The sequence below is a fragment of the Cynoglossus semilaevis genome, chromosome Z (genome assembly GCF_000523025.1).
Source record: "Cynoglossus semilaevis isolate Cse_v1.0 chromosome Z, Cse_v1.0, whole genome shotgun sequence".
In the NCBI taxonomy this organism is placed as follows: Eukaryota; Metazoa; Chordata; class Actinopteri; order Pleuronectiformes; family Cynoglossidae; genus Cynoglossus; species Cynoglossus semilaevis.
In genome coordinates this window covers 3,199,841-3,217,644 of record NC_024328.1, presented here as the reverse complement: position 1 = coordinate 3,217,644, position 17,804 = coordinate 3,199,841, and the positions used below count along the sequence as shown (strand labels likewise).

General features: G+C 38.1%; 2 protein-coding genes across 2 annotated transcripts in view; both read right to left on the bottom strand.

Moving 5' to 3' along the window:
- Positions 1-10,305, bottom strand: part of fras1 (Fraser extracellular matrix complex subunit 1) — a 98,962-nt gene extending 88,657 nt beyond the window's left edge. Inside the window, 2 exon segments of the mRNA XM_008335639.3 lie at positions 7,575-7,606; positions 9,761-10,305. Coding sequence (XP_008333861.1) covers positions 7,575-7,606; positions 9,761-9,836 — 108 coding nt within the window. The 5' untranslated portion in view covers positions 9,837-10,305.
- A 3,203-nt stretch (positions 10,306-13,508) lies between these two features.
- Positions 13,509-17,590, bottom strand: mrpl1 (mitochondrial ribosomal protein L1). The gene is made up of 9 exons (XM_008335641.2): positions 17,511-17,590; positions 17,185-17,293; positions 16,667-16,934; positions 16,115-16,198; positions 15,765-15,836; positions 15,194-15,305; positions 14,259-14,359; positions 14,093-14,174; positions 13,509-13,691 (listed from the first exon to the last, which is right to left on the bottom strand). Exons 1-9 carry the CDS (start codon positions 17,539-17,541, stop codon positions 13,582-13,584), a joined length of 969 nt encoding a protein of 322 aa, XP_008333863.1. The 5' UTR covers positions 17,542-17,590; the 3' UTR covers positions 13,509-13,581.
- Positions 17,591-17,804: the final 214 nt, after the last annotated feature.

The following is a 17,804-nucleotide window of genomic DNA, read 5'->3' as shown; positions in this document are numbered from 1 at the left end:
TCTGAGCATCTGTCACAGTTTTAAAGAAAGGTTTGTCACTTTGTCTGTTTTCATCATAAAACAACCCATCCATACCAGGTCGCGGGGGCAGCAGTCACCACCCAAATCACACTGCACTGTACCAGCCCCCCTGAACCTTCTTGCAGGTGGTGAGTCCACTGGAAGGTACCAACCACCCTAACTGGGATTCGAACTTGCCCAGCAGGTGAACCCTGAGGTTCCACACCAATGACAGAGACATTGCCTCTGGGCCAAAGAACCACATCATAAAATAACTAAAAACCAAAACTAAACCAATAACAGTGATTCAATAAAGACAGCAAGAAAATATTCCCGACTCTCGCATAACCTCAACTGAATATTTAACTTGTGTCTTGAGGCTGTGATTCCTGTCAGAAAGTGATTACTAAATCAGTACGAGCTTCCTATTCGTCAGTATTGAAGTCAAAACAAAAACATATTTCCACTGCAGGCAGAGAGTTTAAGGAACTCTTTCCATTTATATAATAGGAACTAAATAAAGTACTAGTGCTTTTTCTTGAGTGTAAATGCAGGAGACATCAGCCATTACTCTTAAAGCCTGGTTTGACAAACAGGTTTATTTCTGCAGGGAAATCGAGGTGACCCTATGAGAGGAGAACTCATTTGCATAATATTTACTGAACCGTTACCACAACGGAAACACGGCCAGACCCTGTCACTGCGAATCCCCTGCTGGTTTTCATTGAATATTTCCTTCTACAGTTAAGTTTAAAAACCAAACAGGCTGTTTTCAAGGCTAATGTGGAAGAAATCGTATTCTGTTGACGAATCAGATCAATTCCAGTGTCCGGTTTCATCTCGCCGCCAAGGAAACATTTTTATTTTATGACACGGAGGAAACAGTGGAAGATAAAGTGAAGAGAGGAAGTGGTTTCTGCTGTGATCAATGAAAACCCCTCTTTACCATGTGTCCATCATCACCACCATCATTATCATCAGCTGCTGAAAGTGGAAAAACTCATTCAGCAGATACAGGTGCAAGCCACATAAACAACACACAAACAAAAACAAAGCAGGAACATGAATAATATAAAATGATAAGAAATAAAGAAATAAAATCAACTATTTTATTGTAAATAAATAAATGTAAATATTCCTCCAGCAAGTGGTGCTTTGGCCCAGAGGCAATGTCTCTGTCATTGGTGTGGAACCCCAGGGTTCACCTCCTGGACAAGTTCGAATCCCGGTTAGGGCGGTTAATACCTTCCAGTGGACTCACCACCTGCAGGAAGGTTTGGGGGGTTGTTATGGTGCAATGTGATTTGGGTGGTGACTGCTGCCCCCGCGACCTGGTAACGGATAAGCGGATGAAAATGGATGGATGGATGGATGGATTCCTCCAGCAAATGAATATGTTTGAGCACAATTTTTTGACAAAAGTAACCCTAAATGTTTGCCTAAAATTGTTTAATTCTAAATGATGAGAAATGCATCATTTAGAATTAAACAATTTTTTTGTGAAAAAAGATCAAATATGAGGAGGGGTACGTGGTGGAGGGGGCTGTATGAAGTAAATTCTCAATCCGCATCACACATTTAAAAACTTAATAGATTTTTTTACATAGACATTTTCGCCTTACAGCATGAATTAGGATTTACATTTAAATCAAATCATAGTGTTTATCTAAAATGTATCTACCATGCACTCGAGGGCTCGTTCTTTTTTCCCCACAAACAAAAGAATGAACCTTGTGAAGTGCCTGAATGTACTCTCCTTCGCTGCCTAGAAAAAAAAAGGTTGCGTGTGTGAACATGGCAGCAGAGATGGGAATAAAAGAACAGCTTAGTTTGTAAAGCTTCTCTCTGAACACTTGTAGCTGTGAGAGGAGGAGTGATAGGGGGTTAGGAGGAGGTATGGGTCAGCCCAACTACACCATGTCTTACAAATAGAACAATTTCATCACTGCCTTTTATACCTGTGCTGATATACGCAGAGGAGCTGTATTCTGAGATTTCTGAGATACTCTTCAATAACAGAAATGCTAAACCTCATCATGCATCTCCTCTTTTGAACACTTTTGAATAAATTAACGATGTATCATCATCATCATCATCATCATTATCATCATCATCATCATCATCCTCTAACAAAGTCAAATTTATCTCCGACATCAACAGATTCATCTCCGACATCAACAGATTCATCTCCAACAATCACACCAACTCTCAACTTACAATAGTTCCAGCAAAATCTCTACCATTACATCATATGGCAGAGAAATTAAGGTTGAACTTTACAAACAATTCAACCATGTTTCCCAGGATCCTGTGGGTGTGACGAGAACAAGTTTGACCGTTTTGGGGTTGATTCTAAAAGACTGGCCATCCATCTATGAGAAGAGGCGGGGGCAGAGTCAACAGTAACACTTCTTGTTTACTTCCCAAAAACAACCCTCCAGGTGTTTGCCATGACGATGGGAAGAAAAAGAAGAAGATGAAGAAGACAAAGAAGAAGAAGAAGAAGAAGAAGAAGAAGAAGAAGAAGAAGAAGAAGAAGAAGAAGAAGTTGAGTGAAGTTGCAGGGAAGCCTACAGCGACAGGAACACCCACAGTGTTAACAGATCACAGAGTGAATAGAGAGACAGGAAATGATTGACAAAAGTCCAAAGACCTCTCTGACCTCTAACAACCAAAGTTCAAAGACCTCAGCCGATAGGGTGCCAGGTGGACAGGGGAGGAGCCAGTTGGTTTGTTACCCCATTAGTGGGTTGGCTGAGTGTTTTGCTCCACAGCCCTGGTGTGTGTGTGTGTGTGTGTGTGTGTGGGTGGGTGCGCAATAAAAAGCTGCAGCTTAGTTCCAGTCCAGGAAGCATGAAGCTCCAAACCAGAGCAGTGAGGATTCAGACAAAGTCCTGAGAGTCTGAAGTCCGATATTAAAGAGACAGCAGAAAAATTAGTTCTTCAAAGCTGATTAATGACTTTAATAAACCCAACACTATGTGCAACTTATCACTCTGCACTTCCTTCTTATACATCTGTCGTCTGTGTATCTTCACTGAAATTAACATGGAGCTAAATTTTAGTCTCCCGTGCTATAAAAAACCTATGTTCATGTAAATGATGTTATTCTATCAGCAGATACAAACATTAAATGAATAATTATGTCAAAATACTACATTTTATGAAGTTTCCATAGTATAAACTAAGTTAAAAAAGAAGAGAAGGACATTTTGGAATCTCACTTTTAAAAAGCACAACAACATCATATAACATGAATGTTTAAAGACTAAGAAGTGTGTCTTAGTGTGCCACAAACTTCTCATTGTGTCTGACCTTCTGACCTGAGAAGATGGTTCTGGCACCAAAACTGCTTCTGTTCCGTTAAAAGAACAGACAAAGAGATTGAAGATGTGAGAAGATGTTTAGCGTTAAAAGCTTCTTCACAGCCTGCGGCTGCTCAATAATTCAGAGTTGTTAGTCCTGAGCACTCACTCATCTAGTCCTTTGTGTGCTGGACAACAGCGCCACCACTCTGCCGGCACACACAGGACAAAGAACTTTACATGACTCTGAAGAGGAGGAGGAAAATGATGAACAGGAAGAGCCAGGTTTTAAGGCCTGGATCCAGGATCGATCCAGCAAAAGTCTTCAATATTCCTGGCAGCAGGTCAGAAGGAGAAGAAAAGCTCAGTCTCCTTCGCCTCATCTAAACGGTGAGTTTGAAGATTCAAAACTGCATCACACAGATTCCACAACTTTGTTCATGCGCAGCAGAAAAAACAAATGTGAGTGAGTTAGTTAGTTGGCTAGTTGGTTAGTTTGTTAACCTATCAGTGACTAATTTATTGCTATTTATTGCATGGGATAAGAATGACTGATCAATAGAAACCTGACTTGTCCCCTTCAAACACAGCTCTGGTGAATCATTGTTATTGTTTATGATTCCCCTAAATGGGATAATTAAAAAAAAAATTAAAATCAAGTTCAAGACCTGAAATTAGCGACTGAGAACAGAGATGGTTTTACCAATAGGTATCTTACATTTTGAAGAGTCGCCTCCTGCTGGATCATATATCAACAATGGATTTGAAGTCTGTGTTTACTCTTGTTTGTTTTGTTGAGTTCAGGGTCAGAATGGGTCAAGATCACATATAGTTCAGAAAGAGCAAGAAGAAAAAAGAAAACATGGACTGTGGAACTGTGGTTTAACAACTACAGCAAAATGACAATAGGGACATAATAAAATCAAAATAAATTAAATTAAAATGAATAAATATTAATAGTGTTTATTTGCATTGTTATTTATTTGTTGGACTTTTTGCTTATTATATTCAATAGGGGCAAAAACCTTGATGCAGGTTTGAAACCAATGACTAAGTGGGGGATAAATTGACGATAAAGACCCATGATTTCAAGCAGGTCTGTTTTTTTCCCACCAGTCTGTTAATAGTTATCATTATTTAAACATCAGGCTGACTATTCTACTATTGAAATATGTCATGTAGCCCACAGAGCAGGAAGGGCGGCACAGTTTGGGCGACATGCAGCTCCATGTCCAAATATATCAGCTGCCCCTCTGGGCTGGAATTCCTGAGATTACTGCTCTGGCCTGAGAGTGTGTGTATGAATTTAAACTGGTGGACATGTTGAGAGAAAAAAAGATCAAAACAAAGGTGTGTCAGCCATGATGTCAGGAGTTAACAGTGATGTCACATGTCAAGATCACTAGAGAAAAACATGTGAGATTATGTCAAAAAATGGAATATAGCATAGTAGGCTGCTTAGAGTGAGGTGAACCATAGTTTTGTAGCCACTCATTCATAGAGAAAATCAGCAGTATCACCTGGACACAGACACAGCAATTGTTGATAGAAGGCAGCCTCCACCAACCATTTATTTTTTAGTGTTTGAAATTCTTCAATCAATGTGACACACGGACCACACGGGGCAGCAGAGGACCAAAAGCTTTTGTCGACTGAATTGCACAGATTTTGTTTGAATGAATTTGATAACCCAGGTTTGATGTGATATCACAAAACGTTTCATTTCTGAGAAAAGTCAAACAGCAGAGCAAAATGACAGTATATTCCATCTGTTTATTCATCACTGATGCTGATTTTTGTTTTTTAAGGTTTTATTTTCATCTGTGTTGACAGAGCAGGTCAGTCAGTAACATTAGCGAAAACATTCACGTGCTAAGTGTTCCTGCCCATTGACTCTCCGTGTTTGTGTGTGTGTGCGTGTGTGTGTGTGCGTTCACCCAGCTGCAGCCCAGTTCCTTTTCACACTCAGGTTAAAAAAAGCTGCAGATTATCACATTTATTAGGTTTTAATGCCAAATATTGAATAACCTCCCACTGGTCAGTATTGTATGAGAGTCTAAAAGAAATATGAGCAGCAGATGGACAAAGATCTTTAATTACTTCATCTTGAAAAGAATGTACAATCACTTGGTTTATTTAGAGGATGCTAGCATTATTTTTTAATTATTCACCTAGATCAATATAATTATTTCTAACTTTTTTGTCATCATAAATGTAATCTCAGCTATCAATGATTAATTAAAAAGTGGAAAAGGATAAAATAAATGAGAGTAAAAGATACACATATATCTTATATCTATATAGATAAAGTGTAATTACTCTGATTATATACTGAACATAACATTACTTTCTCAATTATAACATAGGGAAAGCCTATTTACTTTTTGGCTGTAACTGATTTCTACAGTTCAAAACCAGACCATTCTGTTGCTCTGATTAAAACTTAATCACAAACTAAATTAATAAAATTAAACATTTTTGTGCTGTTGTGGGCTGTGATAAATGAACTGAATCAACATAGTTTAACCCTGATACCAAATTGAATCAAATAAATCAAACTGTGACAAAAAAAAAAAAAATTTCCTGTGCACCTCTTTACACTGTAACACAGTTTTTCTCCTTTATGTTTCAACAATCCAGGTGTTGGAGCAGCTTCTTCACTTTGAACTCCACAAGGACTCTTTTTCTCCCCTTAGATTGTGTCCTAACATGTCAGGACGTCCCACCTGTCTCTGCTTCATCTCCTTTTTCCCACAATCCCCTACTCACTCACTCACTCACTGAGTGTCTACCCCTCCCCCTCCTGAAAACAGCTCCTCTCTCTGATTATGATGTTCAGTGGAGGAACAACAGCGAGGGTATACAGGAAGTTAGCTCCTGCGTGTGTTTTTACAGGACATCAGGTATGTTCCCACTCATCCTCCTGAAAGCCTGGACTGTAATTAGGTTGATGACACAGCAGAAGATTTTCTCTGCTGTCTGTGAGAACAGCAGCTCCTCCCACCATTCAGACCCTTTTTAAGACATTTTAACGCAGATTAACAGTTGTCCTTAGAGACAGCTGCTGTTTTTCTAAAGTGTTCTGCCATTTTACTGCAGGACCACCTCCAGCCTGAAGAACACTGAGGAGTATCGGGAGTTTTTTTGTCCACCACCAGGAAAATAAAAAACATGTGAAACTGTAATACTGTGTAATCTCAAAGTTTTGGGAACCTCTGAAACATCATTATAAACATTTTTGCCATGGTTAAAAAAAAAGGCAAACAAAATCTAATATTGTTTTAAAACCTGAGACCATGACAAATAATCATTTAAGAGAATCAAAAATGATCAATGAAAAATTACAATCTGTGAAAAACCAGAGAAGATAGAACTAAAATCTCAAATGATCAAGAACCCAGTCTCACGGTCTTGTCACTGAGAGTTAGTTCCACATTGTTGACTGCAGTCACCCTCGGTTGACTGCACTATTGTGTTATATTGTCTATAGCTGTTACAAACTGTAGACTGCAGTATAATGAACACTGATCACACCAAACAGAGCTTCAAATCCTGGATTAAAAATCCACATTAATTTAAGTCCAGCCCTGGACAGAGAAGAACTTTGACAGATGAAGAACATGCACAAAACCTGTTGTGGAGAACACACTCTCACTGAGAGTAAAACCTAATCTGAGCAGCCACTGTCATCATCTTCAACATGATCATCATCATCATCAACAACAACATAACAATAACAAGCACCACTGCTATATTCACCATTAGTATCATTATCAGACTGATAATTAATATTACTTTATCTAATAACCAACATTATGTACTTCTTAGAACAGTGGTTCTCAAACTGTGGTACGTGTACCACTGAGTGCTCTCTAGTGGTACGTGGAGAAAATTAATATTTTCACATTTACATGTTTTATTGAATAAATCTGAATCATACCATGCACAATTAATACAACATTTAAACATAAACATCTTTCTAAACCTCTCTCCTGTGTGGTGGAAGCTAACAGTGAAGGTCTATGCTGCTATATTCTATTGTTGGTCATCATGGTGATACTCAGAGAGATCAATGTTTTCTCAGGTGGTACAGAGTAGAAAAAGTTTGAGAACCACTGACATAGACAAAAACAGCAGCAAACATGTTTCCTACAAGCCCCACTCCCTTCCCCTGCTCCCTCCCTTCCCCCCAACCACACACAAGTGAAGAGACTCAATTTCTGCCATCTCACAATAATGGACCACATTAAAAAAACAGGGACTACTCACTGCATACGGTGCTCCCTGGTGGACACAGGCTCCTACAGAAGGACACAGAAATTATAAAAAAGTTAGCATTTGTAATCATTTCAGGGTTAGAATTACAGGGGAGCCAAGCTCCCAGGTATGGGATCTTGACAAGTAGCCCATGTTGTTTGCTGCAATTGACCACACTGCCCTAAAAGTCACTGTGTTCTTTAAACAGAACCATTTGGAACTGTTCAAAGTAAGCATGTGGATTTGAGCCACTTATGGCAATGATGCTGCACAATGATCTTTAATTTGATCCAGACAACAGAGGTGGACACCTAAAGATGGCCCACATATATAATATCAAAGGAGTTCAAATGTGACAAATCTTTCCCTCTCATCTAAAAAGTGACTTTTCACTAGTTTATGACAGTTTATGAACAACCTAAAAGCTGTGTTTACTGCTGCCTTCTGTGGTTAACTTGTGTCCATCGGTTAAATCTGAAAAAGACTTTATTCACAAAATGACAGAGGTCTTCTGTATATTCGAGGTTAAATCACTGATTTTCCCTGTGAACCTTGGTGTGGGAGACTGAATGTTTACAAACTTTGGTTTTCGTTAAAAAAGCCGGTCTAACAGTGAGTGTGATAAAGCAGCGAGCAGATAGTGAGGTGTGTATAGATTTTAATCAGATAAGTCTTTTGTCACGTGGCTAAAATCGTTTTTTTTCCTGCTGTTTGGTTCCCGTCGTCTTTATCTGATGCTGCTGAAGAAAAACTCTCTCTTCTCTACGTCCCCTCCTGTATCCAAAACGCAGCTGAGAGGAAGCACCTTGTGAATCTCGCATATCGCATAGATAAGCTGATGAAAATTTAAACGCAGCAAAGGACGTGAGCACAATCAATTGATGCAATGTGTTGAGATGTTTGAGAAAGATGTGGATCAGGTCGACTGAGGCTACTTTGTTTCTCCAGTGTGTTGTTTTGAAGTGTGTCAGAAGCACAGAAGGTTCTAAGTCGAAAGACTTTACTTCTGAGGCGCTGACTTTATCACAGCTTTACTGACTATCACTCACTCAGTGAACTGATTTGGTGATTTACAGATCAAACGCTACAAAGATATTCTGTTGCATCTTCATTTTTGAGGAATGAAAAGCGCATTTCAGTGCTTTCTGGTGTGCAGCAAAGACAGAGCAGACTGTAAGAACTGAAGATCCTCATTTTGTTTCTGAGAAAGAAGAAATAATATGGTTCTGTACATTCTTAATCAATGACTTTTCCATCTTTAAAGAGACCAATCGTGCGCACATTTCAGCTGTAAACAAACCATAATCTTTGACATGAAGATAAAAATTATTCGACGTGCAGTTGATTTTATCCTATTTTTGAGAAGAGCCTCTCAACACCACACGTCTACACCGCACAGAAGCCTCCAAATCAATAATGAAATATCAACTTCGTCTTCTTCACCTCCAGCTTTTAATGAGACACTTGGTGGTTCTATGTGTACTCTCCACCTACTGAAGCCCCAGATCTAATTCAAGAAACAGACCCAAAGCCTAGTGCTGTCACTGACAGACCTACAGCTAATGGAAAGTACTATAGTTTTTAAATGTTACCTCATGCGTCGTTCTAGTCTTTTTCCATCTTCTATGTGATGTCACAGAGATGTTCCAAAGACAGATTCTAAACCTTCTTCTGAACCCATACCTGGTTCAGAAATTTTAGATCCATTTAAAACCTTAGGAACTTTCTGTAGTCACAGGACATCACCTGGTCAGTATGAAGAAATCCTCCTCAGTCACTGTATTTAAACCAGCGAGTGTTTGGCACTGCTTGGTTAAAATTAAACAGCCACATGTCATGTACTAGAAGGTGACTGCATTAACGGGAACTTAATGTTTTCTTTGTAAAACGGTTCAATAAAATTTTTGGTCACATTAAAGAATTAAAATTCTGTGAAAAACGTTTTGGTCTTTTTTTATTTCACAGCCCATAATCTGTGTCTACTTTCCAAACCCTCTTCCACATATATTAGGATTTATATGTTCAAACTAAATGTGTTCGTGTTAACGTAAAAACTTGTAAGTTTACAGACAAAAAAAACTTCTTCGAAAGGATGAAATCAGAGTCTGACTCAGGCGCCTCTCAGCTACAGAAAACTAGAGTTAAACTGAGATAACCCAAATCATCAGGGTTAAACGCAAACTCGAAGTCGATCTCACCTTGAATCCTCAGAGTGCAGCAGCAGAGAACCAGGGTGAGAGCAGCAGAAATCCTCCAGCCTCCACCTGCGGCCATGCTCTTACCTACCGCAGCTTTAATCCACAGCCACAAACCAACTAAAACTAACTAAGTGTCTAAACTCGCTGTTGACAGACAGTCACATTACTCGATGCGCATCTTATGGCAATCAGAACTGATTCACGTCCAGGCTCGGAACCAGATCAAGAATCCTCCAGAGCACCAGCGGGGAGTCAGATGCGCAGCAGCGACGCCGGCTATTGAGCGCTGTGCTGCAGCCTGAGGAAGCCGCGCGGTTCTTTATAGAACCAGGAGGAGAAGACCCTCCAGTGGGAGAGTTGCTGCCGCAGCTGCCGCGGATTACACTGAAAAGTGAATCTCAGTCTGTCTTGACAGAACTTTCCTCCTGCGGCTACTGCAGCGAGGAACTAATCCCAGACTCCTGGTTGAACTGCGACTGCGGGGTTTTTACTCTGATTCAACTCCTATCATTCCACTGAGCACCACAACCAGGATCCATCTCTGGTACTGGACGACTACTAGACTCCGCCCACTGTCAATTAAACCCCTCCCACAGAAGAAAATCTGACTCCTCCCACTGCTCCGGTTAACTTTTTACCGTCACTTACGTTGCGGTAGAGTGGGTAAAAGATATTTATTGATTTAATTTGGATCGTTTCAAGGTTAAAACATGTTTAATCACAATACGATTCTAATTATAGTCTTAACAGATGATGATTTCTGATAAATATTAAATAATAAATAATTGTTCACACACACACCAAACCAAGGTGAAGCAATTCCAAGAGCAATTTTCAAAGGTAGAATATCCTGGAATTCTGTAGACACAAACCACAGAAACAAACTGCTTCCTCTTTTTTATGATATAAAAGCCTGTTAGATGACTTTTGGAAACTAAAAAGTCTGAACTAAACAACATTTTACCAAAGTAAACATAAAGGCTGACATTTATCACTTGGGTCTTCGTGGTTTTTTTTTTTTACCATTTTCCCATTTTATCCTTGTGGTCCTTTCATCATTTCTACTTTTTTTATTCTGTTTGGTCTTTTGTCATTTTATTTCATATGTTTTTCCATTTCCTTTACATCACAGTTCGCCTCTGTCTTTTTTTCTCTCTGTCATTTCGTCCAATACTCCTTTACAATGTTATTTCTTTCTTCTATTCATTCTTTTTTTTGTCTTTTTACCTATTTTTGCTTAGCATCATTAAATCAGTGCTGTTTTGACTTAAAGTAACTTTTTTTTCATTAGTTCCTTTACTGTATGTTTCTACAGGAAACAACATATTTTTTTATTCTGTGCATAAATGCCGCTTTGCATTACAATACCATTTTAACTGTTCTTGAGTTGGTTTTTCAGATCTAAAATCAGTGGACATTGTTCAGACAGATGTATGTTATGAGTTCTGCTGTCTCTCTAGCTGCGTTTCTTTTTCTATGTTTGGGTTATCTGTGTGTTTGATGCTACTTTAGAGTAAAAAAAAAAGAAGAAAAAAAAGAAAACATCACAGACTGAGATTCCTCAGCATCACATGGCAGAAACCTGATCTGTTCTATCTATGCTCCTTTTGTCCTCTGCCAGGACCTGGGATCAGAACCAGGTTTTTTTTTTAACCGCATTCATTTCTGCTGCTATGGTTATTTTTACCCATGACCCATTGAAGAGACAGCAGCAGATTATCAGCAACAAACAAAAAAAAAAAGGATATAGAGCCTAGTCTCTCAAACATGCCTGCATATGTTAACACTGAGTCTGTCCTTGTTTGATGGGAGGTTGATTCGACCTGTCTCTTTGTGGACGCCATTTCTCCAAGAGGAAACTGTCACTGCTGTTCGCTGCTGCCTTGCAAAAAAATCATGAAGCATGCCTCAATTTTGGGGGCAGTGGTGGCTTAGTGGTTAAGGAAACGGACTTGGGTCTGGGAGGCTTCAGGTTCTAGTCCACCAGCTGCCATGTTACCACTGAGGTGCTCTGAGCATGACACCGTCCCCACTCACTGCTCACCTTAAAGCTGACCACTGTTCACTTTGGTGATGGGTTAAAAGCAGAGGTCACATTTGGTTGTGAGTGCAGTGGTGAGCTGTGTCACGATGACAAGGAGTTCACTTTCACTTTCCTCTAGTGATCATTTTATGTCACTCAGGTAAATCTGAACAAGATTTCAAAAGGTTCAGTCACAGAGTAACACACTTGAACTGATGATATGATGAAGGCGGCAGTGACTTAACAACTGTTGTCTCTGTGAGCGTAGAACTTTGTCTTCTCTACTGCTGCTGCTGGCCATGTTCTCACCAGGTTTTGTGTCTCACCTCAGTTGTGACACCAAGGCCACCTACTGTATAGATTGTCTGTTCCAGACGATCCTCAGACAAAGACCAGAGAGACACAATTAAGGGACAGAGCACAACTGTTATACAGGGTTTTGTTTTGTGTGCCTTAAATCTAGTTCATACAGCGTTGATTCAGGTGACACAAGCTAACCACAGAAGGCAGCAGTAGGCCAACATCTTCTATGTTGGCCTACTGCTGTCATTAGTAATCAGAGCAGCCTGCTCAGTGACAGGCTGCTCTTTCTAAACAGCAGGACCAACAGACTCAAAGACTCCACCAGGCAATTACACTGTTCAACACTTCATGATGGGAAGGGGGTCGGAGGGGGCGAGGAGTGAGGGAAGTGAGAATGTACTGAGCCCTCTATAATAACCGTGCACTAACCGTATGTGTGTGTATGTGTACATTACTGTATATACATATAGACGGTATTCAGACTATACTAGCATATAAATATACATACAAATACATCTATCTGTCTGTCTATCTGTCTTACATTATATATAGTTATACATATAATACATTTTATAGTTTATATATATTATATATTATTTATTTTATATTGCTATTATCTCTTGCTGTAATTGTTCATATATTTTTATTTTAAATGTCTATATATCTTAATTTATACATGTACATAAATGTATATGAACAGCCGTCAAATACTATAGAGAAAATGTGCTATACTGTAGTATATGCATAGAACTTGAATAATAACAATACACATGATGACACTATGAACCTACCCACTGCTTCAAGTGTTCTTTTCTTTTGATGGTGTGCTGCTATTCATTGTTTTGTATTGTTCTACTTTTATTCTTTCAGCGGCTTCTGCGTGTTGTTCTATTGCTGCAGCATTAATTTGCCGAAGGGAACTCCCGAGGGATAAAAAAAAAAGAGTTCTAACTCTTTGTATTTCGTCTGCATACATAGATACTTATTCCACTTTTTAATAATAAAAGATCATCTCAATCTCCTGCTGCAGAGAAACACTAGAGCATATCTTAACACAACCTAAGACCCACACATTCAGTCCAGAAACTAGATTATCTGGAAATCTGGGCTTCGTCGCCAATTTTGCCAAACGAAACGACCGTCATGACCATCTACAGTACAAAGATCAGCTCAGTAAACAGTGACACCTGCTGCCCACACTGAGAACAACAACATTTTTAAGTTTGAAGTCCATTTATTATATCGCCCTGAGAACTAGGAAAACAGCTTTTTAATTTCATTAAAAAAATGTAATAAAGTTAATACTGAATAATGTTAATAATAAATTAATAAAGTTAATTACCACACAAAGAAATGATAGATCTGGTCTTTATGTCAGCTCCTCATCCCTCTGGTCTCTTTAATAACCACAGTAAATCACAATTTCACTACAACAAGCTGTTTTATTTAGGGCACTGACAGTAATATTTACATGAATCAACAGTGAGGTTCCTGTTCATTGCTCCTCCTCTTTCTTTTCTTCATCTTTTGGCAAAACATCTTCACTCTTGAACCACAGCGCTTCACTGGTTTGACTGCCGATGATCGCTCGCTCAATGAAGGGTCCTGAGGACAGAAAGAGGTTGATGATGTCACCAGTAACAAAATCAGGTCACTGGACAATATATTCTTATCCAATAAGTGTCATTATCATAGAGGGTTGAATCTATAACTTCAACTTTATAATTTTTATCTGAACGTTGAGCTTTTTCAAATTGTTTTGCAACACGACACACGGCATGGCTGTTTTATCTAATTAGTAAGATAGTGCTATTATTACTTAAACTTTTTCATTTGATTTTGATTAACAGCATTTTTTTGTTTCAGTTGCAGACACAAAATTCACTAAACCCCTCTTTTAAGTAGTGCTCACTTATAAATCTCGCAATCTAAGTTAGCCAGGAAAAAAAGAATCAATATCACCAGTGCAGTTCTAGTTTTGGAGGGCAGCTTCCTCCTAGACGTACCCATTTCGGCAGGTTTACGTGAACAGACGTCAATGAGGATTGTCTGCAGGTTAGTGAAGATGTGTTCTGTGGGCATGTCCAGCTGAGAAGACAATAATGATAAAACACTTATATCTGAACAAACATTTCTTTTCAAAATTCAAAATTTTCAAAATTTCTAACATACTGTGGCAATCTGAGTGTTGATGTAACACTGGTTCTCCACCTTGTACTGGAAACCTGTTTTATACATGTCCAACATGGAGATGATGTTGTCGCCGACCGTTCCTGAGAGCCAAACATAAGAAAGAAAATATAACTACTTTTACACTTAAAAAAAACACTTTACCTTATGAATTGACAGATGAATACATTTTTAAACATATTTTCATTGATTAACTTCACCAGTAATCCAGACATATTCAAATCTTGAGAATAAAGCCCTTGAAATGTATTTTTTCAAATATTTTTAGCATTTGGTTTTAAATCAAAAGCTTAACATTAGAAAAACTGCTTTAAAAAATCCTGAACCCTGAATACACATCTTTTCAAATGCTCTGGAGTTGGACATGTCCACAAATATAGTATAAGGGCTTTCAGTGGTTCTCAAAATTCTTGTGGCTTGTGACCCAATGTGACATCACAATTTTCTGGCAACTCAACAGACATTTTAGTAGCTGTCACTTGTGCAGCCATCAATCAAAATTCACTAGCTAAGATATTTTTATATGCTGCATTTTATTTGAACACAATTTATATTCATTAAAGTGAAAGAATACTGTTGGTTAAGATTGTTTGTGGTGTCTTAAATCATTATTTTAAAAAGAATAATAATTAGTTTAAAAAACATTTCAGGTGACCCCATTTGTGGTTGCGATACTAACGTTCGGAAAGAGGTGAAGACCATTTATAACAGGTAACACTTATGTGCTTTTATAACTAACTATAAACATTTAAATTATTTTAACATAAATAACTTTATGTAAAAAAAAAAACAGAAAAAACTGTATTAATTATTTTTGATATTCCACCGACTCCCTCTAAGGATTGAGCCCTACGTTTAGAAGCACTGCCCAAGGGGACTTCCCTAAGTTTTAGTTCTAGTATAGATTTTCAACTCACCTCTATTGCTTTTTGGAAATTTCTTTCTCAGTTTGCTTTTCAAAGCCATAATCTTTGGCACAACAGCAGGAACTGCCAGGTAAAAGTCTGCTGAAATCTCATCGTCAATAATCTGAAAGATAAAAAATATTAGATTAAACCCCAGTAGGGTGAGAAAGTTAAGTTGGCATGCATACCTCAAAAAGCAACATTTGAAAATCATCCATTCTCCGTAATCAAAGTCCAAAAAACTAAAATCAGTTTTCCCTTCACTGCTACCACTATGACTTAGTGTATGTATATGTATATGTATGTATTCATTGTCTTAATTTTTAGGAGGCAGCAGTAGACCAACAGCTTCTGTGTCTAGTGGCACTTAAATAGATGATTTTCTCTGTGGACATTGGTGTGAGGGAATGTAATATTTAAAAACTTTATTTCCTGTGAGAAATTTCTATGAGATTAATGTCTAAAGCTGATTTTATCAGTCAGTGCTGCACACATGTAAGGGGGAAAAATACAATGATGTTTAATACACCACAATGCCTTCATAATGACACATGTTGACACTGTGTCTATCTGCATGATCTACCTGCTGAATGAGCTCTGCTCCTCCAGCCATCGACGCTCCATTTTCCAGAGCCTCTTTCATTTGATTAGGATCCTGTAAGAAAGAAAAAAACAGCTCAGTTGGTAATGTAAATGTCATGTGAGCATGTCGGGGTCTGTAAGAGCCCATGGTGTTCTCCATCACACTTAAAAGTGTTACTATGTGCTGTTCCACAGTAATATTAATGGAGTCCAGCTCAGTGTGTGGTGGAAGGTTTGCTGCAGTGCAGCAGAGTGATTGATGTGAAACTGCTACAGACCATCTGATTTCTCTTCTCAGGTTTAAAATATCAGCATGAAATTTCAGTAAAGCTGAAGATAGAGTATTATTACCTCAGTAAAGACCAAAATTTTGTTTAAATCAGTCTTGAAAGGAAATGGCAATTGTAGGGTGGCAACGAACGCGTCCACTTTTCTCTGAAAAGGTAAAAAAAAAAAAAAAAATAGTTATTTTATTAAAGTTATGACAATGGCAAGACTAAACAACAGGTCTTAGAAAAAGTACTATTGACTTACTATGCCACTTAAGTACAAACTCCAACACAGAACCATATAATTGTGTATTACTAAATAATATGGGCCAACTCCAATTTGACTATAGGTATAAGCATGAGGGGTTATTAGTCTATAAATGTGTCCCTGCAACGGACTGATGAACAATCTATGGTGAATCTCACCCACAGCCAATAACTGCAAAAGCTTTTTTGTTGGTCTTTCAAATCTGACTAACTGTAAAGGACAGACCAAGGAAGCCATGAGGCAGACTATGGGCAAAAGACTATTTTTTTTAATTTATTGAATTAAAATAAAGATTGTTTATTTGTTGTGGTTGTTTCTTAGCTTAAAAGTAAAGTAAAGTTAATAAAGGGTTATTGGAATTTTTACCTTTTTCTCCAATTTCATGTCCAGCTTCAGATTGACATACACAGGCTGACTGTGAGAAGTGAAATCCAGCTTCTGGAACTTTTTCAGCAGTTCAATAGCATCTGTTGCATTATACGTGGTCTTGGTGTAATGTTTCATCACATACACGTCATCGACAGGCTCCCGCGCAGTCTTACCATAAGGCTTATGTCGTTTTGTTTCATTGATCACCTTCTCCTTCTTTATCTCCTTTTCTGCTTCTTCTTTACTTACTTTCTTTGCTCTTGTTCTGCCAAAAGTGTTGACAGATAAGATGTTACATAAATATAAACATAAGTGCTACATAAACACACACATAAAGTAAATAAATCAATATCTCACCTCCTCTGCCTAAATTAGACAAGTAATTTAATGACAACCTTTAGTCAAATTATTAAGTTAAAGGTTGGCCTGACGGCTTAAATATAGCAACCACAGCAACAAAGAAGCATAAAAACTTTCTTGAATGATGATAAATGTTGCTCAATTCCTAAACTCACTTTACAGCTGCAACTGTCCTTACAGGCACATTCCTCCATGCATTTTGTGAGATTCCAGAGTTGGCTGGAGCAGCGACACTGAGCAAATGCTGCTGACATCTTGATAAAACTGTAAAAACACAGCAATATGTTTAAAACAAGACTGTTATTGAAATAACAAAGCAGTGGGCTAACTCATTATGCACAAAAAGAGAGTGAGAGTGGTTTATAAGAATAAAAACTCATACTATGGTTTTATGTGAAGGATTATAAAGACGGACAGAGCACTCTTTTTTTGTGCGTTACAATGATTTATACCATTACAAAAATTTATAAATTGAACTGACCTTTCCACACAGCGCGTGTGCCGGTTGCCATCTTTGGAAATGTCTACGGTCCGTATGGAAACAGCTACAAGATATAAAAGGTTCCATCTGTGACACCAACGCAGTTTCGATCAATACATTTAAATGGTCGATTTTCTGTTCTTATTCTTTAAAATGTACTTTACAATTGGATCTTTGTGGGGTTTTTTTGTTTCTATAAGAAATAATTACTAAATTTACTTAAAACATTTCAGTTTACAACTGCTTCGTAGAGGAAGCGAAGACGCTTTTAAAAAAAACTTTATTTAAACAAAC